Source organism: Garra rufa, unplaced genomic scaffold (assembly GCF_049309525.1).
Source record: "Garra rufa unplaced genomic scaffold, GarRuf1.0 hap1_unplaced_002, whole genome shotgun sequence".
Taxonomy (NCBI): Eukaryota; Metazoa; Chordata; class Actinopteri; order Cypriniformes; family Cyprinidae; genus Garra; species Garra rufa.
Window position 1 is genome coordinate 12,344,298 of NW_027394277.1, and position 27,098 is coordinate 12,371,395.

The window sequence follows — 27,098 nt, forward strand, 5'->3', positions numbered from 1 at the left end:
CAAAACTAAATATTTTACTGTGTTTTTAGTTACTTTTTTTCCGTAGGCCCTGTCAGTATTAGACTATGGTTTCACAGTTCTTTCTTGTCTCGTGACTCCAAAGTGTGAGAGGATGCTTCAATAGCATTTCAGAATGAAACTTTAGAAGGAAAAACTGCAACTGTTTGTTTCATTTCTATGAATCAGTTTCAAGTGACAACTTTGTCATTGCTCAAGAATTTCACTTTTCTGTGTAACATTAGTCATGTTTTAAAATGTATTTATTTATTTATGTATTTATTATTTAACATTATTCTGTTAACATTATTCATGTTTTAAAGTTATTTGGTTTCAAATATAATACAGAATTAATCAATGTTTTTTAAGGTTATTATATTAACATTATTCATGTTTTAAAGAATTCTGGTTAAATAAAATAATAATAAAATAAAATAAATGCTACCAAGGTTTGGGGTCAATAAGACATTTATTTATCTATCTATCTATCTATCTATCTATCTATCTATCTATCTATCTATCTATCTATCTATCTATCTATCTATCTATCTTTGTAATTATTTATTTATTTATACAATCATTCATGCTTCAATGTTTTTTGGTTAATAAAATAAAAATGCTACCAAGGTTTGGGGTCATTTATTTATTTATTTATAATTTATTATTTAACATTATTCTTGTTTTAAAGTGTTTTGGTTTAAAAAAAAAAAAAAAAAAAAAAAATATATATATATATATATATATATATATATATATATATATATATTTTTTTTTTTTTTTTTTTTTTTTTTAATTCAACATTATTCATGTTTTAAAGAATTCTGGTTAAATATAATAATAATAATAATAATAATAATAATAATAATAAAAAAGATGCTACCAAGGTTTGGGGTCATTTATTTATTTATAATTTATTATTTAACATTATTCTTGTTTTAAAGTGTTTTGGTTTAAAATAAAACAAAATAAAAAAAAATATATATTTTTTTTAAATTCAACATTATTCATGTTCATTCTATCTATCTATCTTTGTAATTATTTATTTATTTATTTATTTATACAATCATTCATGCTTCAAAGTTTTTTGGTTAATAAAATAAAAATGCTACCAAGGTTTGGGGTCAGTAAGACATGTATTTGTTTATTTATTTATTTTTTAACATAACATTATTGCATTAACATTATGCATGTTTTGAAGATTTTTAGTTATAAAATAAAATAAAATGTTTTAAAGATTTTTGGTAATAAAAAAAAAAAAGTTAAAGATATGTACACTGCCAAGGTTTAGAGTCAGTAAGACATTTATTTTTTTATTTTTTTATTTTTTTTAAATTAATAATTTGAATTTGCAAGGAATGAATTTCATGAATTTTGGTTAAATATAAATAAATAAAATAAAATAGATGCTACCAAGGTTTAGGGTCAGTAAGACATTTATTTATGTATTTATTTATATATTTATTTATTTATTTGTCTGTTTGTTTGTTACATTATTAATGTTTCAAATGATTGTTTGTTTTTTGTTAATAAAAAAATAATAATAATAAAATAAAATAAAATATGCTAAAATGCTACCAAGGTTTGGGGTCAGTAAAACATTTATTTATTTATTTTATTTAAACAATTAATAGTTTTAATTTGCAGACAAAATATTTTTTTTCATTTATTTGTTTGTTTGTTCGTTTGTTACATTATTATTGTTCCAAAGCTCTTTTTGGTTAATAATAAATAAATGAAATACAATAAAATTAAATAAAATGCTACCAAGGTTTGGGGTCAGTAAAACATTTATTTATTTATTTCAATTAAAGAAATTAATAGCTTTAATTTGCAAGTTCTTTTAATAAAGAAAAGATTTTCAGAATTTCCACAAAAATATTAAGCAGCACAACCGTTTTCAATATTGATAATAATAGTAAATGATTCTTGAGCACTAAATCAGCATATTAGAATGATATCTTAAGTATCATGTGCTAAAAAAAAATCAAATAGAAAACAGTTGTAGTCACAATATTACTCTGTTACTGTATTTTTAATCAAATAAATGCAGTCTTGGTAAGCAGAAAAGACTTTAGAATGTAGATTAATTGTTGTTTAATATTATGTATTGCTCTATTAGTGTATATAAATTAAAAGAAGTAACACCAATATGCGACAACATGCAGTGATTGTGTTTTAGTTCATCAAACCAGAAACAAAAGGCTGACAAATATTGAGATATCGCCACTGAGATGGGCAGCACATGAGCTCAGAAGCCTGTTAAAGGCAACAAGGGGGATCTGGGAAACTCAGAGGAATGTGAACTCTGCTCACTTGACCTAAAGGTCACAGTGGTAACCACTGAGCCTACCCAAAAAACATTGCTTTGGTTGGGAACAATTCTATGAGACTTGAATGTGTCATTTATTCTTTCCTTGGCAAGTTTCCCCCAGCAGTCCCTGCACTGGACTCTGTAAAGTCAGCATCTAGTTTCAGTCGAGTCCATAATGCTTTAGGGCAACCAACCCCCACATTCACACCATCACCATCCTCCTCTTCTCGCTCCCTGCTGTGGTCAAAACAGTCACAGAAATGGACGGAGACTGAGAACCAGTTCTCACCTGCCCTGCCCGGTCTGATGGGCCTATCACTGGCATATCAACACGTCCATTGACATTCATATGCGAGATGTTGCTCTGCAGGAGCTATTTGTTTGTCTGGTCGTGCATCTCCGCAGGGATCGAAACACGAGGGCCAAAGAAGAGCCTCTGCTGGATGGAAGGTGCGAACTGCAGGCCTCACTGTGGAGGACGCCGGCCATTTACTCTTCCCTCCAACTTTCCGATGATCTGGTGACAATAAAGGCCTTTCAGCCATTAGGAAAGGGGAAAGCGAGAGTCTGACGCATGGATGATGAGGTGATGTGTCCTGACCCGTCATCAAGAAAATGAACCACATCACAAAAGCTCCGGGCACAAGAAAACTCCCCCCCCCTCCTTCTCTTCACTCCATCACACCCAACCCCCTCAACTCTCTCCCTGGAGAAAAAGAGGAGACTGTTTCAATATATGAGCTTATTCATTGCATTCTCTCATCTGACACGCACAAAAAACGTATTCTGCCCCGGTCCCCCTCCCTGAGGTTGTGGTCTTTCTGAGAAAGTGGTGAGATGCAGATGCGGTGAAACATTCTTCATGAGTGTTTGCATGCCTCGCATTCCTGCGCAAACAGTTTAGACTTTATGTCATTTACAAGGCCGAAGAGAAAAAAAACAAGAGGGGTACGTGAAGAGAATGGGATCAAGATTAATATGTTGTATACAATATTTCAGGGAATCCTTGGTGGCACTTTGAGAAGATCTGATTATCAGTATAAACAGTGAAAACCGATAAACTGATGTATCGCAGCCTCAAAATGGGTCACAGGTTTGTTCTCATGCTAAATGCAGATCATAAAATGAAATAACCATAAAATCACACAAAGAAAGAATCATAAAATGAATCGGATTATCAACTTTTCAAACGGATGAGACGTCTCTTCTCATATCTTTTCTTAATGCCAAAGGTCACGAGTCCAATCAAACTTTATGGTAGCTCGCAAATTCATGTGTTACTTATTACTGTGACACGAAAACATTATTTGGTGCAGGATTTATTCCATGTGTCGCACTTGGAAAGCACACTTTTGCTGTTTATTCATATTTATGCAATTCATTGTAATAATAATAATAATAATAAATGCTTCCAAGGTTTGAGGTCAGTAAGACATTTATTTATTTATTTATTTATTGACATTATTATATTAACATTATCCATGTTTTAAAGAATTTTGGTTAATAAAATAAAATAAAATAAAATAAATGCTACCAATGTTTGGGGTCAGTAAGACATTTATTTATTTATTTACATTGTTAACATTTTTCATGTTTTAAAGAATTTTAATAAATAAAATGAAATAATTGGTAAATAAAACAAATAATAAATAAAATAAAATAAAATAAATGCTACCAATGTTTGGGGTCAGTAAGACATTTATTTATTTAACGTTTTTCATGTTTCAAAGAATTTTGGTTAATAATATAAAATAATTGGTTTATAAATAAAAAATGAAATATTTGCTACTAAGGTTTAGGGTCAGTAAGACATTTATTTATTTATTTATTTATTTTTAGCATTATTATATTAACTTCATTCATGTTTTTAAGATTTTTGGTTAATAAAATAAAATAATATAATTGCTACCAAGGTTTAGGGTCAGTATAAGACATTTATTTATTTTATTTATTTATGTTTATTTTTTAAACATTATGTTAACTTTATTTGTGTTTTAACGGTTTTTGGTTAATAAAATACAATAAAATAAAATAAATGCTACCAATGTTTGCGGTCAGTAAGACATTTGTCTATTTTTTTATTATTTAATTTAACAGTATTATTATTAAAATTGTTCATGTTTTAAAGGATTTTGGTTAATAAAATAAAATAAAATAATTGCTACCAAGGTTTAGGGTCAGTAATACATTTATTTTTTTTATTTAACATTATTATATTTACTTCATTCATGTTTTAAAGATTTTTGGTTAATAAAATACAATAAAATAAAATAAATGCTACCAAGGATTGGGGTCAGTAAGACATTTATTTATTTATTATTTAACATTTTTTTTAGTTTAAAGAATTTTGGTTAGTAAAATATTATTATTGGCTAATAAAATAAAATAATTGGTTAGTAAAATAAAATAAATGCTTGCAAGGTTTGTGGTCGGTAAAACATTTATTTATGTATTTTAAAAGTATTTATGTATTTTATTAAATTTCAACATTTCAAGCAAAAATATTTTTGACATGCATTCATTTCTAATTCGACACAGAATGAGGAATGAGCTCATGTATAACTACCACAGGTATAAATATTGTGTTTGCATTTCCATTAGACACAATCTATAACAAAAAATTAATAGAAAAAGAAAAACTAGCATACAGCGTAATCTAAGTTAATTCAGCTCTGTAGTAAATATATAGAGATAAACAATACACCACTGACCATGAACAGTAACTATAATGAATCCTACAGGTTGTTTATCAGAGAAGTGAGTGAAAGTATGCACTGATATCAATCATTAAATGGCAGTGTCGTCTTAAAGACAGTCACAGCCGAGTATAATAAACTACAGGCACATTCACCAGCCCTAAATGCTTTCGTTTCAGAGTGTAGTTCAATGGGTTCAATTAAACTGAAACTGCTCTCAGTAACCAGAGAATTCAACAAGTCACCCTGTCGGTTCCATCTCATCTTCTTTCCAGTTTGATGCCATTTTTTATTTCTATGGACCTAATGCGAAATCAAAAGAGGTGGGACATGGATGTAAAATAGTGGGCGGGGCCGCGTTTTCGATTGGTTGACGTTGCCGAGGCACGCCCATGGGTGGGGCTTTAGGTTATCTTGAAGCGCTGTACACTAGTACTGGTAGTAGTAGGTCGCCCTCGACGCTCACGGGTGGAAGACAAGAGTGGATCATCTCAAGTTTTCCTTATAAAGGAAAAAAATCAACAACTTTCCTCGCGCCTTTGGATGCACGTTACGCCCGTTGGTCTGGATTAATTTTTTTTCCCCACCTACTTGAATTTGAGTTCTTTTTCGTTTACTTTAAAACCACATTAAGCATAATGGGATCCCAGGCATCAAAGGGAGGAGTGGCTGTGGAGGGGAAAGCCGCCGATGCTGACCCGGCTGCCGTCAAGACTAACGGACAGGTAATTCATCTCCCATCTGCGACACACCCACATCTGACCAACAAGTGCTTCAGCGAGAGTTGCAAAACCACCGTCAGCGATTTAACCATCACTCTGAGTGTGATGCAAAAGATCAAGCGGTGATTTGCTGATTTGTGATGAAAAAGAAAGAAATATCCGTGTATTATTTATTCATTGACTTATCATTTCACGTCTTGTGGCAAGCGGGAAAACCGAACGATTTGATTCAAGAGGCATCACGCAAAATACATTAGGCTGCTCAGACTCGCTTTAAAAAAGGAATGTTTTTTTAAATGATGATTTATTTCTATCTGTAAAGTCCGTTTTTTGCGCTTGGAGACGGTCGGTGTTGTTGCCATGCGATCTCCACTGAATCCCCGTGTAGGAGGATGCTGCACGTATTCACTATGCATGGGTTAACAGCAGGGGGTTTCGATCAGTTTGGAAAATTTGGTTGTAATTGCCATTTGAGAAGATAATATGTTGTTTTTAAGTCATTTCATCGTATTTTTTATAGTATTTCATAAATTCAACTGGATACATTATGTTTTCCGTTCATTTATTTATTTTATCATTTATTTACTATGTTTTTGATTTACCTTGCATTCTAAATATGTGATTGCATCACATTCTGCTTGAGTTTTTCTTTCTTTTCTTTTTTTTGTGAAGCGAGGTTTGATTTGCAGACGCTCGGGCTTTAAAGTCTAGACACTGAGGCGAGAGTCCACACTTGGTCAAGCTTTTGAGGTTTTATCTTGTTAAAACCCGTTCTTATCAATGAGTGTACTTATATTTTGTGATACTATTTCAAATCGACGTTTGTAGCTATTCCATCGTCGATGGATAAATAGTGAATGAAGCTCAGTGAAATTCGTTCGATCTCAGTCTTTTGTTCCAAAGCTGCCGTCTCGCTTCGCATTGTGTGAGTTGTGCGCGGCTCTATCGCCCTCGCTCGGCGTTGTGCGGTACTGCAAGGCGTCACCTCGAAGACATGCATTATTTACGTGACGAGTCACTGATGTGTCCGTCGACGATTCAAGGAATGCCCTGGCACATATATAGTAGCCCTGTAGTAAATATTCATCCGTATTGGTTTGTCTTGCATTATTAAACTGACACTTTCGTTTTCCTTTCTCAGGAGAACGGCCACGTTAAGACCAACGGTGATGTCTCTGCCAAGGCAGAAGGAGACGCCGCCACCACCAACGGCTCTGCGGAGGCAGCCAAGGAATCTGAGGCTGGAGCCGGCGATGCCATCGAACCCGCACCCGCCGCTGAGGGAGAGGCTGCTAAACCTGAGGGCGAGGCCACCAAGGAGACCCCCAAGAAGAAGAAGAAGAAGTTCTCCCTGAAGAACTCCTTCAAATTCAAGGGCATCTCGCTGAAGAAGAACAAGAAGGCCGCTGAGGTGAAGGAAGAGGCGGCTGCTGATGCCGCTCCGGCTGCCGAAGAGAAGCCCGAGGAGAACGGGGCGGCCGCTGAGGAGAAGAAAGAGGAGGAGGCCAAGGCCGAGGAGACACCCGCCCCTGCCGAGACCCCCAAAGCCGAGGAACCCGCCGCCAAGGCTGAGGAGCCTGCTGCTCCCAAGGAAGAGGCTGCTGCGCCTGCTGCAGAGCCTACAAAACCAACAGAGGAGACCAGCTCAACACCTGCACCATCCGAACAGAAGGAGTGATTGTACTTCACAAAGGACTTTGTGAACTGTTTTTCCAAGAAAAAATATATATTTATATATATGTGTATATGTATACATATGTATATATACATGGATATATGTATATGTATATATACACATGTATGTGAAAAAAAAGACTCCTCGTGCCACTTTCTTCAAGATTAATAACAAATGACAGACTAGATTCACTAGTTCACTTCCCTGATAATGGCTCAAAGATCTGGAATTCCGAGCTAAGGCCGAAAACCTTTTGGAAGCGGGATGTCAACGCAGGAGTGAGTTGAGGATGGGATCAAGGAGAGGAGCATCTTTCAAGCCCACCACCGAACAGATGCAACTATACCGATGAATTGTGCAAGATCAACATCACCACATATAATGACTGTTAAAAAAAAAAAGGAAATCGAAAAAGACTTGCCAACTTTCTACATTCCTATATTTTAACCCAAATTTAAGTATTTTGTGGTGTATAGAGAACCATTTTAAATATCCAGAAGGCTTTGTCTCGTTTGTTTGAAATCGCATTTTAATTTTCATCTTGGCTTTAAAAAAAACAAAAATGAATAAAAACACATTTGAGCTTGCTATGTTCACATTTGAAGTTTTAAAAGGAAGCAGAGTTGTTATGTGTTAAATGTGAGCCTTGATCTGCTTTTTGGTCTCTGTAAATACATTTGACCAATTTTGTTCTTTATTTTGCTAATGTTTAAAGATGTTACTGGTTTTATTGTAAAGTTGATAATGGTAAATAAATGTTGGTTACCTACAGATGCTCACTTTGTGTTTGTCCTTCTTCACAGTGGCTAAAGCCCTCAGAACATATTCATGTTTGGTCACAAGTCACTTATAAGCCACTTTATCTACATTTAGACATATCAAATTAATCCTAGTCATACTTTACAACATACAGATACATTAAAACAAGCCACGCTAGACCTAATCAGTATGTGGCGGTGTTTACATACAGTAATGTATGAAATTTACCTCACTTCAAATAAAAATACTTTAATATAAGAAAATGCAAAATTCCACCTCAGAAACGACCAAAGCTCCCAATTTAGGGAGTAAAACACCTAATTAAATAATCGATAGTCTATTGTATTGCATTACATGCTCATACTTCACATTTCATTCACGGTTCATTGAAGCTTAAACGATTTAGCTTGGCAGCACATTTTTTGTTTTTCTTTTAAATTAATGATGTCCGCATCAGTTGAATGATTTAAATCGCAATTAGCTTGAATTTTGTTAAAGAAAGGTATGGTATCTGCATCTCTTGATAGACCGATTCATTTACGTGTAAATTAATGAGTAGTTGCTTACTGTGCGTTTTTTCTTACCCGTCCGTGAATGAATAACCAGCACATTTTCAGTACAAAAAAATATTATCGTATTCGTCTTATTTTTCGTCTGTGTCTGGATGGGAATGGCAACAGATTTGTCTGAGGATTGGGGAACCAAATATAAACATATGGCGCCATCTTGCGTTGAATTGAAGTATTACAGTAACACAAGTAACATTTTCCAGTTTGACATGAGCAACAATGTGGCCTATGGACAAAGTTCAAATGTTTAGAAATGTTTATTGCACTTAGTCATGGGTTTCTGAAAAAGGGTGTTTTATTGTATCTCTATTCTGACAGACACTCCTGTCATAGCTTATGTGTATTGAGGCACCATTACTAATAAATAGCTGAATGTCACGCTGTTGATTGTGCTTTTTTGGTGCAGGTCTTATTTAAGCAAATTAACTGAATCAAAACATATCTCTCCTTATTTTTTGCCACTTTATTCTCTACTTTTCATCTTCCTCCTCCTATGTTATTAAGTTCATAATATTATAGGTCTACACATCATCTGGCTGAATTCACTCTAAAATAATTGCTTCTATAAATGTATAAACATATACTGATTTGACTAAATTCAAATTACCCAAAAAACACCTTTTATGGTTGCTTTTAATGTGATTAATGTTGTGTGTTACTGGTTTTATTATAATGCATTTTTTTTTTATTCAGTTGCTTTTAGCTAGATTATACCCAGTAGTGTAGTATTGTATCTAATGTTCTTAGAGATCTATCTTATTTCAGTATTAGGCTACATAATCAGATTCCAAAATAAATATTTTTTTATTGATTATCATGGTATTGACACAAATTTATTGATTTCTTTTTTTCCTCTTTCACATTTTTCTTTCTTAAAAAAGCTTTTGTTTACAGTGTATCTTACAGTTTTTTCGAATTGCACATAGTAGACACTGAGAGATGACCACTGGATTTAGGAAATTGTTATACTTTGAAGGAGACATATGGCAAAAACATTACCATATAAACCGCCTGTGCAACTCTTTATTGACTGCAAAGGATTACACAATAAGTCTAAAAACAACAATAACAACAACATTTGGAGTTCGTTGTTTTCTCAATATTGCATATCTAATCAACCCCTGACAAACACATTTGAATTATTATTTGGATTAGCAGTCAATGAGTCATTTAAGAATGCATTACTATGTGTTTAGAAGGCTTTTGTCTTTTAAACACATTATGCACAAAATGTACAGTGTAATCCACACATGGATGCCAGACCGACTGCAGTAGTTAATTTTAGTTTTTAGACTGTTTACAGAAACATAATTGGTCTGATCTGTTACCACACAAGTTACTAAACCGATGTATAGCTGTGAAACACTAGGTCATCATCATATCCAGTGACTTTCACTATTTACTAAGTCTAAAAATCATACATAACACATTTGTACAGTCACGGTTTTCTGATGTCAGTTAATGGTCACACTGACATAAAATCTTTTTAGTACTTTATATCGATTGTTTTAATTTTAAAAGCATTTTTTGTGATTTAATTAAGTATAAGCTTTTCATTGAATAATGAGGCCCTGCGGTTGCTTCACAAACCCTGTTTGGAAAACCCTGGTGTAATTTAATGTTCAATGAACTTTATATTGTTGATAACAAAGAATATACTGTATCCCTCTATGGGACATCGTCATTTATAAATAACACTAAGAAAATTGCATATAAAATACATTATTAATTTTCAACCAACAAAATTTAATTTTAGTGATATTATATTCTGTCAAATTTTAATTTATTTGCCAAGTGCTTGCCATTTTTGGTAACAGTGTAGTAAAGGAGACATTAGCACATGTTAGGTCACATGCTTTCCAGGCTTCAAAGTAAGCTAATTTTAGATTAGAAAATACATATAAATTCAAGTTACAAAAAATAAAATCGCACACCCAAATAAGTTTTTTTGTCCTTTTTAATGAACTTTTATAAAAACAATAACTCGTGCGTCAGGCGTAAATGACAAATTCCTTTTATGGTATACATATTTTGTAAAAGAAAAAGAAAAAGAAAATAAGGCTGTAATAATAAAATAAGTTGTTGAGGACAAAGGTTGAGGTCAAAAGTTCACATACACCTTGCAGAATCGGCAAAAATGTTAATTATTTTACCAAAATAAGAGGGATCATAAAAAAAATGCATGTTATTTTTTATTTAATACTGACCTGAATAACATATTTCGCATAAAAGATGTTTACTCAAGAGAAAATAATTGAATTTATAAAAATGACCCTGTTCAAAAGTTTACATACGCTTGATTCTTTATCATGTGTTGTTTCCTGAATGATCCACAGCTGTGTTTTTTTTTAGTTTTTTTTTTAGCGATTGTACTTCATGAAAGCCTTGTTTGTCCTTGACAGTTAAATTGCGTACTGTTCTTCAGAAAAATCTTTTAGGGTCCACCAAATTCTTTGGTTTTTCAGTATTTTTGTGTATTTGAAACCTTTCTAACAATGACTGTATGATTTTAAGATCCATCATTTCACACTGAGGACAACTGAGGGACTCATATGCAACTAATACAAAAGATGCTCACTGATGCTCCAGAAAGAAAAACAATACATTAAGAGCCAGGGGTGTAAACTTTTGAACATGTGTAGATGTGTAAAATTTCTTCTTATTTTGCCTAAATATCATATTTATTTCATTTAGTACTGTCCTTCAGAAGCTACAAAAAATCATTCAGGTAACAACACAGCATTAAGAATCAAGTGTATGTAAACTTTTGTACAGGGTCATTTTTATAAATTAACTATTATTTTCTTTTGTGGACTATATGTCAACATCTTTTATGTGAAATATCTTATTCAGGTCAGTACTAAATTAAAAAAAATAACATGCATTTTGTATGACCCCTCTTATTTTGGTAAAATAATTAACATTTTTGCAGATTCTGCAGGGTGTAAACTTTTGACCTCAACTGTAGGTTGTTGTGAAAGTCAGAAATGTAGGTACATTATTTAGGTTTGAAAAATGTGATCCAAACAACAACCAGAGATCAGGAAAGATGCCAATGTCTTTTTGCATTACTATTCTGACAGACAGGGATGCTGTAATGATCACTGCACAAGTCGACATCTAGTTACGTGTGGAATGTGTGTAGTACACTGAAAAAAAAACAAAAAAAAAAAACTTGTTGACTTTCACTTGTGCTACGATAATTGATTTTAAATTCCAAACTCAATTTAATGTATTTGAAACACTAAAACTTGGTTTCCAGGCAGTGGCGGACCCAGGATGTTTTCATAGGGGTGCCCAGGGAGGGGTTTGTTTGACCACAAAGTACTGGACTGTTTTAGTAACTAAAACAAAACTAAATACAATTAATTTTTGCTTAATTGTAATTGAGATATTTTTTTGAATTAGATCAAGTAATACTAAGTGAATTTGACTATTTTTATAGGGGCTCACTATTGCGCAGTCAGCTTGGTTATGGTTCTCAAACCCCCCCAAAAGCTTGTTCTCCAACATTGCATACTCATGGATGAGACGTGCAAATAGTGATGAGAATGTGAAAAAGGCAAACAGCCCATAAATGCCAGAATGTAAAATTAGTTATTTTATGCATTTGAATTGTTTGATTTTTGTTTGTACTTTACAAATTAATGAGAGAAAAATAAATTAGCACATATTTTCAAATATAAATGCACTGTGCTCACATTTACTTGTGCAAAAAAAAAAAAAAAAAAAAAAATCGATCAGCTTGCGCCCTGTATTGTGATCTTGAATTGCAGAATATATTTTAGCATATGCATTTAAGAAATGTTCTTTAATGTGATGCATATACGTGCATGCACAGTTTGCAGCTTTAATCGCCTTTTTGGTAATTTCATGACTTAAATGACGACAGAACTATGCTTGTAGTTTCTTGTGTGCTTTATTTATGATGAAGCGATATGCGTGGCCTATTCACGTAAAGTTAAAGAGTGTGCGCCGTGAGCACAGAGAAATTGCTGACAAGACAGAAAGGTTTATTTTACTGACATATGGCCTAACAACTGTACCTTTTCCACGCACGTTTGACTCACGCCTGGTGCTCAAGTATGTGTCTCAAAAGTCTCCCGTTTTATGTGGTCATAAAGAGATCCGAGTCTTAATAAATGCACTTCTTATTAAGAAAAAAAAGGCAGTTTTGAGTCACCCGCTGGCTCCGCCACTGTTTCTAGGCAGTGAAATTGCATCTGAATATTTGTCAGGTTTTATCACACAAGTTCTAAATAAAATATTTTTAATGATTTTTTGAAACTGTAAGAAATTTTTAAGATGAAAAAGCAGTTGAAGCAGTTTTTGGGGAAGTTTCAGACAGTTTGTCAAAAAATAATTTACTCTAATGGGACAAAGTCAGTTATAAATGACAGAACCCTATAAAGGTCATATGTAGATTTTCTTTCTCTTCATGTTTTTACATCTGTGTAGTACAAAATAATCCTATATTAAATGCGGACAAAGTCATCTAAAAGTAGTTATAATATTACTAAAAATACTCATCCTATAGATTACTAACTACAATTTCCGTCATATAATTCGAAATTAGTTTTGGACTACAATTTGTAATTAATCAACCCACTTTGCTGGGTAGTAACTAATTACATGCAATCTGGATTACGTAATTAGATTACAAAAATTAGTATACTTCAGATTAAATTACATTTTAAAATAGTCAGACTACAGTTACTTTTTATGCATTACATATTATATACATATTATTTACACAATATTCATTATTCATAATTTATTGATTCTCCCTAATTCTGCTTTGTCAGATGGCTATGGCTTACATACGTTTAGAAAGTTTTCAAATTTAGTGAACATGCACACAAAGATCAGTCATTAGTCAGGTGTCGAAAAAGCATCTGACCACTGATTCACAAAAATCATTTCAGGTTTAAGAAGTGTTGCAACACTGGATCAACTATGAACAGATTGATTTTTATTTATATTATCACTCTGTAGGTTATTTAACCATTCATTTCTTTGGAAGGCTTTTGTCTTTCAAACATATTAAAATGTACAAATTCAACTTTTTCTCATCTGATCCTCTTTCACCTAATATATAGTAGTCAGCATTTGAAGGGGATCAACAAAGTTGACAATAAAACTGACTCTGACTTTGACTTAATCAAAGACAAGAAGAAGTATTGTTTTGGTTTTTATAAAACAACTTTGATATTCTGTACTGTATTTATCTGAAGTACCCCTGGGATTTAACAAAAAAAAAAAAAAAATAATAATAATAATTAGGTATCACATTTGCATGTTCATTTGTTATGGTCAGATGACATTTGAGAAAACAAAATCATGTATCTTTTAATCATGACTTTAAAGATGAATGAGAAAATGATTTTGTTTTTGCCTGCAATTTATTCTCTGCTAACTGTTTTGAAACCTCACCTTATTGCTTTTTTCCTTCTGCTTCTTGGTTTGGTGGTGTGGCTTCATGTATTGAGCTTTATTTCTTGCATAAGTATTGTTTTAAAAGTCAAAGTGTTTATTTGGGATCGATATAATGATGGCTATAGAAAAGTTTGTTTTCAAGGCCTTGCTTTACTTCTTGCTTATGAAATATGAACAATGAAGTCTTTATTTTTTTACTTTTATTTTTTCATGTCTTATGGATGCTACAGCTGTTTCGGTGTTCTTACTTTGCATTTTTTTGTCAATAATATGGTACAAGATTATGCTATTTAAATCAAAGTGATAAACGAGTTAGTTTAAAAGTAATCTAGAAGTAGTCTGATTATATTACCTAAAATGTATAATGTAATGGATTATGTTATTATCTACAAGTTTCAGCATGTAATTTGTAATCAGTAATGTAACTGCTGGTAGTAGTAGCTCGTTTCTACCAGTTATCACTGCTGAGGAAAAAAACTTTAAAATTTCAGTCGAATATGACTCAATAACAAGGTAACAAAAATTCATAAGTAAACTATCAAACGTATTCCGCGATTGTTATATTTTCGGTCTATATGTATATTAGCGGACGCTTAAACAGCTGTGAAGTAAATAGAACCATAGAACAAGTCCTAAATACATGATTAAGACAGCAAGAAAAATGATTGGCTGAGACTCGCAAGAACAACGCCCATCGTTATGGAATCTGCACTGTGATTGGCTCAAAGCTACCGGAGACAAGTTGCTATTGAAGTTCCTCAGTGCGCGGAAAGCCCGGCAGGCGCAGGCTGTAATTGGAGGGTAAAATGGCGCTGAGTTCTCAAGGAACAAAGAAGAAAGTTTGCTATTATTATGATGGTAAGAAATGCATTTTTACCGGTGAAATATCGAGCCGTTATTATCAGAGAAATGAAACGCGCCGTCTGCTTTGGATAAATTCTGCATAACGCTTAAGTTCCTGAGTGCAGCCTAATTGTTAGCCGGGTTTAGCCGCACGGCGCTAATGCTAGTGTTAGCTTAGCGTGCTAGCTGCTCTTCATCCTGTTGTTCTTCTTATTCAGTGCTAGCATCAAAACCACAGCATGGAGCGAATACCAGCACAATTCACACACTTTTTTCCAAGTGCAGTATATATGCGTACACATTCCCTCACGTATTCTTGATCTCCCGCTATAACGTCGATAAAATTAGCTTCACATTGTGGACCGCAAGAGTTCAGATGAATTGAGCTTGCTGCTTTTATTCATGTCTTCACTGCTAGCAGCAGTATCATCACTTCGAGCGTGTCTGGATGATGCTCTACTTTCTAGCGAGAGCTGTTTTGTCTTTGTTTTCTCCTGCTTTTTGCTCTCATCTGCCTTTATAGTCACGCATGAACATCATGTTGATGTTTTTGATATATTAAATAGCAGCTTGAATGATACACCTGGCTTTGTGTCTAGTTCAAGGCCTGTTGCAAAAATTGATAGGTCCGTAAACTCAGCAATAATTCAGTTTTTTTTTCTTAAAAGCATACGTTCATGAAATTAACTTTTTATAGCTTAGCTCTTTAAAAGTCTCTAGTAATATTCTTTATTATTTTTTCATTTTATATAATTTTTTTATTTTATTTATAATGTATGTCTATCTATCTTTTTTCCTTCCTTGCTTCCCAGGGGATGTTGGGAATTACTACTATGGCCAGGGCCATCCCATGAAACCCCACAGAATCCGCATGACCCACAACCTTCTGCTCAACTATGGGCTGTATAGGAAAATGGAAATTTATGTAAGTTTAAGTAATTCAACTTTTTTATTATCATTTATTTTTTGGCTAAGCTGATTTGTTCACTTGTTTAGCGGCCTCATAAAGCCAATGCTGAAGAAATGACCAAGTACCACAGTGACGATTACATCAAGTTCCTTCGTTCCATCCGCCCAGACAACATGTCTGAGTACAGCAAGCAGATGCAGAGATGTAAGTTTATTTTTTGTTTGCTTCAGATGTTCAAATGTGAGGTCTTCAATAAGACCAGAGTAAAATTGAACTGTAGCTGCGTTTCCATTACCCTTGAAATTACTCAAAATTGAAGTTGCGAATTAAAAATGTGCCTAACAGAAATGCGTCAGTTTTGCAAAAACCGTCATATCACAAAAAGTTATTACGCTTGCATGGGTTAGTTTATTTCAGGCAAATCGAACAATTTTGTAAAACTTTTCACATTAACAGGTCACATGGCGCATGTAAAAAGTCATATGATCATTTTTCAGTGTACTATAACTTATAAGAAACACTTCTTAAATGGCTGCCCTCAAGTATAAGGGGCTTTCCCTGCCATTATTGCTAAGACTGTTTACACTAGGGCTGTGCAATTAATCGAAATTCTGTTTCGATTTCGGCTTCATACATTAATGAAAATACAGTAATCGAGATGAAACGATTGCGCCATACGCCTCCATAAAAGCCTAATTTCTCATGCAAATCAGCAAAATCATGTAACATGAATGATTCATAAAACGGGACGTCCTTGATTTATTAATTTTGTTGTGTTTTTAATAGCGCCGAAGAACTTGGGCTGTTCTGTGTATACGCTCAGAGACAGAGCAGTACACTGACATGTGAAGTAATCTTTTAGCTCAAAGTGTGCGCCTAAACGGTCAAATTCAAGTGAAAATAGTTCAAAATGAGGTGCTTATTCATGTAACCTCTTGTCATTTATTTCTTAAATGATCATAAACGGTTAAGAATGAAAATACGTGTGAAACAGTATATTGGATCTGTGTGGCTCTAAAGCGCCAACAAATAATATTCCTTCTTCCGTCTCTGTGCTTATTATTAATAAAATGTAAAAATACAAAGAGAAATCACTCACTGCTCTTGAATGAAGGATTTTTGTAGTATTAATAAGAAACAAAGCATGTTTAATATTACACTTTAGATGCTGTTTTATTTTACATTAATTACATTAAAATTTATGTATTGTTAGACTACTTTAGACTTGCATAAAAGTATTCAGTATTTTATTTATTTATTTTTTTGAAAGCACTTTTTTTTTGGTGTCTTTTTTCTGTTGTATTGCTATCTTCAAATTAATCACTAATATAAAGTTTTGGACCTAGTCATAATCATGATTACAATATTGACCAATATTGGCGACACGTCCACTGGAGCTGATCGCAGCCACGCTAATCAATGCTTGTGTTTAAAGCAGCTGTGCTGCGCACGTTTCTGAAGCGGCTCTCTGCGCTGCTTCTGTAAAGATGCATGCATACACCTCTTTCAATTGAATGTATCCAAAATCCCACCAATTTCTGTTGCCATGACTTTTCGTGAGAGGAAAAACAAAGGTTAATGGAAACGCTGTCATTTCGCAGTACTATTTTTATCAATATTTATAAAACATTGCCAAAGTTTTCTGCAAATCTGTAATGGAAATGTACTTCGTGATGCAAGTTGTTTTACTGTGGACTTGATTCTTTGTCTCGGATGTACAGTGAACACTTAATTGTCTCTGCAGTTAACGTAGGAGAGGATTGTCCTGTCTTTGACGGCTTATTTGAGTTCTGTCAGCTCTCAACAGGTGGATCTGTTGGTAAGTGTTTTTTCTTCCAGTTTACAGAATGTTCTCACAGTGTGGTACCTTTTTTCATAAGCATGTATTCTAATAATTTTCAGCTGGGGCTGTGAAACTCAACAAACAGCAGACAGACATTGCCATTAACTGGGCAGGAGGCCTTCATCACGCCAAGAAATCTGAGGCATCTGGATTTTGCTATGTCAACGACATTGTGCTCGCAATTCTGGAGTTGCTCAAGTATGCCCTTTACTAAACTAAAGATAATTAGTGATAAAAGATAACAATTAGTGCAGTCATATTGATTTTGTACAAAATGTTTTTACACCATGTAGATATTGTGTAAGCAAACTTTTATTTTTGGATGCAATTATTCGATTTGACAACACTAATAACAATACTTCTGTTACTTAATTTTTATTCATATACGCACACACACTGCTAGCAGTTTGGGATTAAGGTGTTTTTGAAATCACTTATGCTCACCGTTAGTTGCATTAGTTAAATACAGTGTTACAGGAATATGTTAAATTAGTTTATTCCGATGAAAAGCTGAATTATCAGCAACATTACTTCAATCCTCAGTGTCACACAATCTTTCAGAATTCATTCCAATATGTTGATGTTCTGATTAAGAAACATTTTTCAATGTTGAACTAGACGCACACGTTTTTGCTACTTAATATTTTTGTGAAAATACAGAGTCCTGGTATGAAACTCTAAATGGTGCAGTCTGATAGGTCTAACTCAATCTGACATGATGACGTAATTATCACATGCCATGTTGCCAATGAGCTCGCTGTTCAACATTCAAATGTTGCAGCGTGCTTTAGAAACCTTCCACCTGTGTAGATCTGTTATGGTGTGATTTAATGCATGTTATGTATGGGAGTTATTTCATGTGTTATATATGCAGCAGTATTTCTTGCATGCTCACAGCAGCATATTGTGGATGTATTGGCAATAGCAAAGCAGCACATCTTTTCCACCAAGACCAAACACATTAACATTGTCATGTACATTACCATGCCAATCGCTCTGAGGGTTGTCATGGCAGGACCTTTCAGAATTCTTTGAATAGAATAGTTCACTTAAAAAATAAAAATAAAATCTTAGCCAAATTTTTAAATGGGAGTGTCATGGTTTCCATAAAATATTATATTAGATTGATAGGTTGTGTCAGGTATTCCTGAAGCATGTTTAATTTGTTCCAACTTTTTTTTTTTTTCATGTAGTTTTGAAGAGATTTAACATACAGTTTTATACCATTTAACCATATACAGTTTTATAGTTTAGTGAAAATAAAGTGTAGAAACTGTGTAATTTACCCATACGTTTTTCTTGCCATGAAAATGGCCACAGAAGCTGGCATGGCTTTAAAGGCACAAAAACAATTCAAACTTTTGACTGATATTGTATATTTCCTAATGTATCGGTGTGCTCCTAGACAAAAAACATTCATAATTACTTTCATAATTACTTAACATTCATAATTACTTAAAACAAAACAAAAACACTTTCACAGTTTAACTGAGGTCCTCATAAATCTTTCTAGGTACCATCAAAGAGTGCTTTACATCGACATCGACATTCATCACGGGGATGGCGTTGAGGAAGCTTTCTACACAACAGACCGTGTCATGACTGTGTCCTTCCACAAGTATGGAGAGTATTTCCCTGGTACTGGAGACCTCAGAGTAAGTCCTTGCAAGTTAAATAAGTTTTTGGTTAAAACAGAACTTGAAGCTAAATCCTGCACTTTTTCTTCGTTTTGCAGGATATTGGTGCAGGCAAGGGAAAATACTATGCAGTGAATTACCCGCTCCGGGATGGTATAGATGACGAGTCCTACGAAGCCATATTCAAACCTGTAAGTCTGTAAACCATTCCCAGGTGTAAAAAAAAAAAAAAAGGTGAAAACATGCTTGTCTTAAATTGCAGTGTCATGTTTCTGAATGTCTACAGATCATGGCCAAAGTGATGGAGATGTACCAGCCCAGTGCTGTGGTGCTCCAGTGTGGCGCTGACTCTCTGTCTGGAGATCGATTGGGCTGCTTTAACCTCACCATTAAAGGTATCAAACTTAATCAAACTGCGATTGCATTTCTAAAGTGACTGGTATTTGTCTAACCAAACCCTTGTGGGTTCCTCAGGTCATGCTAAGTGTGTGGAGTACATGAAGAGCTTTAACCTACCCTTGCTCATGCTGGGAGGTGGAGGCTACACCATCAGGAACGTGGCCCGCTGCTGGACCTATGAGACAGCTGTAGCGCTGGACAGCACCATTCCCAATGGTGAGATGCACTCTTATTATATTGTCACATGTTCTGTACTCTCCAGGGTTAACACCATTTAACCTATTTATTTGTCCATCAGAGCTGCCATACAATGACTACTTTGAGTATTTCGGACCTGATTTCAAGCTTCACATCAGCCCCTCCAACATGACCAATCAGAATACAAACGACTACCTTGAAAAGATCAAGTAAGTTGGATGAATGACCAGTTTTAGTCTCAAATGTTTATTTTAAACATGACTGCATTGAACTGGTTTGATGTTTCTCTCTTCTAAATATTTTGTTTCTGTCCTCTCTCTCGTCTATACAGACAGCGTCTGTTTGAGAATCTGCGGATGTTGCCTCACGCTCCAGGAGTTCAGATGCAGGCGATCCCAGAGGATGCTGTTCAGGAAGACAGCGGTGATGAGGAGGACGACCCTGACAAACGCATTTCCAGTGAGTGCCACCTTTATTCACAAACTCCTAAACATGGTAACTCATTGATTGGTCATTGTGGACCCTGATACTAACAAATGTTTAGTCTGAGATCTAAGTTCATAATTTTTTTTTTTTTCCCTCATCTTCAGTCCGTGCCCATGACAAGCGGATAGCCTGCGACGAGGAGTTCTCAGACTCTGAGGATGAAGGTCAGGGTGGCCGGAGAAATGCAGCCAATTACAAGAAGCCTAAGCGAGTGAAGACTGAAGAAGAGAAGGATGGAGAAGAGAAGAAAGGTGAGCCAACAGGTACAGCTGGTTTCTTTTATTTCAGGCTTATTCTTATTAGTAAGAACAGTAGTTGTACATTTTTTGAGGTTGTGTTGAAGTGAGTTTGGGCTGGTTGTGTTTACATATTGAGTAAAAGAGTTGTTAAGTTAAGAGATGAGAGATTGATACATCGTCTCTCCCATTTGATACCAGATGTTAAAGAAGAAGAGAAGGCTTCAGAGGAAAAAATGGACACAAAGGGGTAAGTTATCCTTCTCATGGATTCCCTAGTAAAAAAGTAATGTTTACAATACATTTATTTGATATTTCATATCAAATATATAGTGGTTTAAATGTATTAATTTATTTACTGACATCGCATAAGACTTACTGATATAAAATTATAATTAAACTTTATTTGCAGTACTACTACTGCACAATGCAAATTTCTTAGTATTAAGCCTAAAGTGTTTTAATATCACTTAAGGATTGTATGATCTCCTGTATGTATAATAGCAGTCTTTAAATGCTATTATACATATAATATTATATATTTTAAAAGATATTTAAAGTGTACCTGAATTATACTTGCAGTAGTTCCACTTTCGCACAATCAAATATACTTCAGTATATCTTTAGTTGGATTTCAGCAGTACTTTTGCACAAAGTGCATTAAGCACAAAATTAGTTGTTTCAGTTTAGCAGACTTAATAAAAATACCCTGCATTTGAACTTTTGGTATACTAAACTGGTATACTTTAAGTACATAAATATGTACATTTTGTAACATTATAAAATGTCTTACTATTTCAAATAAACGCTGTTCTTTTGAACATTCTTTTCAAAGAATTATGAATTTTGTAAAATATGGTTTCTGTGAAAATGCAGCAGAATTGCTTTCAACATTATCAACAGGGTTCATACAAGGTGCTTAAAGTGCTTGATGTACTTGACTTTTTGAAATTCAAGGCCTGGAAAACCCTTAAAGTAGCAATATTCCTAAAGAGGAAGTTCTTGAATTACTGAAAGAATGTATCTAGTAAATGAGTGTTTAATTTTTTAAATAAGCACATCTTTTCATGTAATTCAAAAATATAATTTTCACTTATTGTTTAATGTAATAACTAGCGATGTAAGCAAGATCTGAAATTATGGTTCGTGAATCATTCAGATTGTGACTTCGGAGTGCACATGGAGAAAATCATTTGTTTCGGATTAGGATTTTGGAGCGATTTCAAAAAATTAACCATGGTTTTACTACAGCAAATGTAGTGTACTTTATAATCCTTTAGTAGTAATACTTTGCGTGTTTTTTTTAATTTATTTATCCATCTTTAGAATTTGAAAAACATTATTTGATAAGTGAATAAATTGAAAAAATAAATTAAATTAAAATCAATGTCTTGGTGAGCATCAGATTTCTCAAAACAATCTTACAAACCCTATACTTTTGTGTATTTGACTATGAATGTTTGCTTGCACCCATTGAGCCTTTTTCTTAAATGTTTCTAAAACTTTTTTTTTCCTTTTTTTTTTTTTTTTTTTTTAACAGGCCAAAAGAAGAATTAAAAACAGTCTGAGGAAAGGACGTGGTCCTCCTGGATGCATGAACTTGTCATACACCCTCATCCTCAATGTCAAACCTACACACACGCTAGATGTTAGCTCTAGTCCTGAGCTAAGGACTGTAAATTATTTTGTAAGACTCGTTTTACTATTTGTAATCTAATGAAGCGGTATAAAAGTTTTTACATTTACAAGTGTGAAATGGCAGATGTTCCTATTTCTTTCTTTCTCTCTCTCTCTCTCTCTCGTACCTTTGAAACCATGTTTGTTTGTTTGTTTGCCTCCCACTGTTAATCCTTATGTTACTGTTTACCTCAAACAGGACCAGAGATAGCACATATCTTTTCTCTCCCATCATGGGAAACTCTCCCCTCGAGTTTGTTTTAAATCATGGATTGATACACTTATTGGCCGCTATTATTTGGGTTTTCTCTGCGGATGCTGTTTTGCGTACGGTGTCCTTTACCTCGTTTTTAAGCGTTAAATGTTTGTTTTTATTAAGGTGTCTGTCTTGATGGCTCTGTATTGAACTTTCCCCCTGTCTGGTGGGGCATGGCAAAGGCTTGCTGTATTGCTGTTAGATTCCAGATTCTTTTCTGTTGTGGTTACGCTAGCACGTCAGTCACACGGCTGACTGGACATAGCCGTTTGGAGTTCAAGAGTTCAGTGCTTGTGAAATGTCCTTATTATAACAATGACTTTGGTAAATAAAGAAAAATTCTGACATTTTGTGGATTTCATTCATCTTGCACAAACACCATTTCATGTTTACAGCTTGTCTAAAAGCAACTTCATAAGTATGTGTGATAAGAGGCCAAATTAGGTTGTACGTTTGCAAATGAAACCATTTAATCAATTATTAGTAAGACTTCACATTAAGGCTCAGTTCATTCACACTGCTTAGTACAGTAGGTTTAACAGCATTTAATTTTAATTCCTACTATTCTAAAATAACATGGTAAGTATAGTTAACATTGGATTAATGTGCATATATTACAATTTTATACATTTATTTTTAAATATAGTATTTGTTGAGTGGGCGTGTGTATAAATACTGATCCAAACTGCTGTCCCACAACCAAAAAACACATTTAAAGTATAAGTATTAAAATTTTAGATGTTTACTAAGATCTGTTTATTATCTATTAGAGCCCACAGTAGCATTTGAAATATTAATTAGCTTAATATATAACATCATTTAGTGGGTGCTTTCAATTGAAAGGTGGCTGTCCCAAAGCCTAACCTTTATTTATTTTATAAAACGAAAATGATATTTAATCGTTACATTTTATTCCGTAATAGTTTAAAAAAAAATGGTTAAGTTTAAAATTTTTGATTTTCTCTGTAAATTATTAAACTTTGTTTAAAAAAAAAAAAAAGTCCCGTATTTTATCTTTTTTCCTTGGCTGAGACTGATTTACATCCCTATATTTATGATCAGGAATAATGCATGTTACTCTCTCATAGCTAAAAGGTGCATAGTTATGCCCCATATGGCAAGTCATTTTAGCCTAAAATATATTAAGCGTTACTTGTCATAATTGCATTTTTACTAGTGACAATGCCAATTAAAGTGCTCTGCAAATGAATTTTAACTAGTCATATGTCTCCATTGACTTCCATTCATTTTTAATTACAGAGCTCTACAACAGAATTTTTACTAGTAAGAATTTCAGTTAGAGAGCTCTCCTGAATTATTACTAGTAACAATTACAATTAGAGAGCTCTCCAATTCATTTGTTACTAGTAAGAATTCCATTTAGATAGCTCTCTCTGCATTAGAGAGCTATTTAATTCAATTACAGACCTCTGCAATTAAACATATCTTTGTTTTTACTAGTAAAAATTGAATTGTAGAGCTCTGTAATAGCATTTTTAGAATGTTTTTTAGAATTGTTACTAGTAACAATTAGAATAGACAAGTAACACATTTTTAGGCTAATACCACTGATCTATAATAGAGAACTGGATTGCTCATGACGTCATAAAAGTGAAGCCACCGCGCCGCCATATTAGTATTCCCTAGTATTCGCATACATTCTATTGAACGAATAGGAAACTATACGATTTTATTGAGAAAAAAAACATAAGTGAGCGTTTTTATATCTGAAGTCTCACTGTACATTTTCACAATGCAAACGTCCTAAGCATGTAAACGGTTATTTGTTTAATGTCGGGAATTCCCTCTGCTTATTAAAAATGTACAACGTTCATAGTCTACTTTAAAGTCACGTACATCAGATAAACAAACATTGTACGATCTTAGTACAGTTATTCACGGTTTATGTCATTTAGTAGGCGAACTGCTTGTTTCAACAATACTTTCGTTATTAATTCGTTTATTATTTTATTTGTTATTAACAGTATTAATTTTGAAGCAGGTAATGATTTGTTCGTTAAATTAATAATTAATTCAACATATATACACAGCATTTTACTTAAATGGAAACGATAATGTTAGTAAATCATTACAGAATTCGCTGATTTGAAGAGTCTGAAATAGATGTTGCTCGTTAAAAATATGCACACCATAACTATACCGCTGACTACATATGGTAAGGACTTAAGACATGAAGCTTTATTTCAAAGATTTGAATTTCAGTATAACGAGCAACAGAGGCTTGTTTTGTATTACTTATTGTATAATCGAAACAATTTCAGATATTAATACCATATACATGGTTTTGTGTATTATTTCCTGCATAATTAGGTACATAAAGAAATATATTTTCGTATTGGATCAGTTAACTCACCTGTGTCTGCAAATGCGCGGCTGACACACCCACCTAAACGATTTCAATATATCGCTTATCCAGCCCGAAAAGAAAGCACCATAAACATTCCAGATAACATCTTAGGTATAATTTATTTACAAACACATATCCTAAAAACTAATCCTGTGTGAATGAAACTCTTCAAATCGGGTGATTTTAGGTCATTGGTTTACATGCAAATCAATTATATATATATATATATATATATATATATATATATATATATATACGTAGATACCCCATTGGACCGCTCCAAGCATAGATATATATATATAGATACCGCATTGGACCGCTCCAAGCACGTAGATGCATCCGCCATATTGGAACGGTCCACTTGACGTCATTCACCATACTGTAGGTTCGCAGACCAACGACCAACGGCAGGACTGTGGCTTTTTGAATTTTCAGTGATTACTATGAGATCTATGGGTGAATGACGTCAAGTAGACCGCAGTGAAATGGCGGATGGCTTACGTATAACGGCCCATAGAAACAGTCGCTAATGAGGCATCTACGTATATATATCTATGGCTCCAAGCACGTAGATGCGTCCGCCATTTTGGAACGGTCCACTTGACGTCATTCACCATACTGTAGGTTTGCAGACCAACGGCTGTGCAGGACTGTGGCATTTCGAATATTCAGGTTACTATGGTGAATTACATAGATCTATGGGTGAATGACGTCAAGTGGACCGCAGCAAAATGGCGGACAGCTTACGTATAAAGGCCCATAGAAACAGTCGCTAATGAGGCATCTACGTATATATATCTATGGTTTAGAACGCAATGAGCAATCCAGTCATTATATAGATCAGTGGCTAATACTTATTTTAGGCTAAAACGGCTTGCCATATGCCCCGTCATTTTGGGGTAAATGTGTCCAAAAGTATGACAAATTTGTGTGTATCTTTAAAGAATGTCACTACCGAACACCTTTTTTTTTGCAATTGAGCACACGTTTTTGGGGTGTTATTCCATAACATTTAGTTTTTTTGTGTGTAAATGTGTGAAAAATTTGTATCTATAGGATTGTGGCCAAAATACTGTAGAACGGTGTATCCCCTCCCGCTCCCCCCTGACTCGAGGTTGCCAGCTAAGCTGCAGGATTCAGCAGGAACCTAGGCTGCTACAAGGAGCTTCCAATGGCAAGTGACGAGTCCTACACAGTAATTTTTTTCTTCTGTTAATTATGTTTATGCTTCACGAGAGATGTTTTGCGAAGTAATTATGTATCGCAAAAATGTACTAATGGCGATTAGCGAAATATTTCGTAAAGATGTACTGTAATACCACATTTCAGTCGGAACAGATTGTTTTCATACCCTGCTAGTGGTGTGCTATAACGCTTTTAATGAACACATTTAGCACGGCCGACCGTGGAAAAATTACCTGTCCAGGAGAAAATTAGCAACGATGGCGTCTGTCTTCAAATTCTTCTCCGTTTTCAGCCGTCTGCATCTTTCAAAGGCATCTCCTATACAAATCCTTGTGTTATTTCGGACTTTGTCACGACGTATTTCGGATTCATAACGAGGCTTTTAGGTTTCGTAACTTTATACATGTGTTATCCGATACGTTCATAGCTGCAGCTGAGCTGGCAACCCGGATGACAAAACTCTACTGACTTCGTGATTGGTAGATAGCTGGAGGGTGGAGCCTCAGACCAAAACACAAAATGACAACAATAACATCAGTCGTGGGCTGCAACTATGGGCTTATTTTTGTGCCAATAAGAATGAACGTACCTTTATAAAACCGAACGTAACTTTCCAAGAAACGATCAAAAATATGCCACTGCAAAAGAAGAAAAACACAGTGAAAATGAAAAAATGAACTCAGGCGCACGAATTTAACACGCTCTTCAAATATGCTTCATTCTTTGTTAATGATTCTCAAAGAATCGTTTTCGCGAATCATGGATTCTGAATGCGTTGCCACAGCTTTCGCTTTGCAAATTTTCGTTTGCTGTTTTGGCACAAACCTCTCGTGGGGGCGGGCTTAACAGCGATCTACTCTGATTGGCTAATGAGCTTTTGATGGACAGTTGCTCT

General features: G+C 34.1%; 2 protein-coding genes across 3 annotated transcripts; both read left to right on the forward strand.

The window, feature by feature from the left end:
- Positions 1–5,437: 5,437 nt before the first annotated feature.
- LOC141305392 (MARCKS-related protein 1-B-like) lies at positions 5,438–8,172 on the forward strand. The gene is made up of 2 exons (XM_073832492.1): positions 5,438–5,729; positions 6,868–8,172. The coding sequence occupies exons 1-2, from the start codon at positions 5,643–5,645 to the stop codon at positions 7,402–7,404; spliced, it is 624 nt and encodes a 207-aa protein (XP_073688593.1). The 5' UTR covers positions 5,438–5,642; the 3' UTR covers positions 7,405–8,172.
- A 6,749-nt stretch (positions 8,173–14,921) lies between these two features.
- Positions 14,922–22,997, forward strand: LOC141305370 (probable histone deacetylase 1-B). 2 transcript variants are annotated; one of them, XM_073832472.1, is made up of 14 exons: positions 14,922–15,023; positions 15,821–15,933; positions 16,005–16,122; positions 17,663–17,737; positions 17,821–17,959; positions 19,275–19,416; positions 19,497–19,589; positions 19,685–19,793; positions 19,873–20,013; positions 20,096–20,204; positions 20,327–20,454; positions 20,586–20,744; positions 20,919–20,967; positions 22,258–22,997. In XM_073832472.1, exons 1-14 carry the CDS (start codon positions 14,972–14,974, stop codon positions 22,283–22,285), a joined length of 1,455 nt encoding a protein of 484 aa, XP_073688573.1. In that variant the 5' UTR covers positions 14,922–14,971; the 3' UTR covers positions 22,286–22,997. The 2 variants fall into 2 exon arrangements, with proteins under 2 accessions (XP_073688573.1, XP_073688574.1); XM_073832473.1 differs by having other exon boundaries at positions 20,586–20,732.
- The last annotated feature ends 4,101 nt before the right edge of the window (positions 22,998–27,098 follow it).

Coding starts and splice junctions, on each gene's coding strand:
- LOC141305392 (XM_073832492.1), top strand. CDS start 5,643: ATGGGATCCCAGGCATCAAAGGGAGGAGTGGCTGTGGAGGGGAAAGCC. Junction 5,730..6,867: donor CCGTCAAGACTAACGGACAG/GTAATTCATCTC, acceptor TTCCTTTCTCAG/GAGAACGGCCACGTTAAGAC.
- LOC141305370 (XM_073832472.1), top strand. CDS start 14,972: ATGGCGCTGAGTTCTCAAGGAACAAAGAAGAAAGTTTGCTATTATTAT. Junction 19,794..19,872: donor CTTTAACCTCACCATTAAAG/GTATCAAACTTA, acceptor TGGGTTCCTCAG/GTCATGCTAAGTGTGTGGAG. Junction 20,968..22,257: donor GAAAAAATGGACACAAAGGG/GTAAGTTATCCT, acceptor TTTTTTTAACAG/GCCAAAAGAAGAATTAAAAA.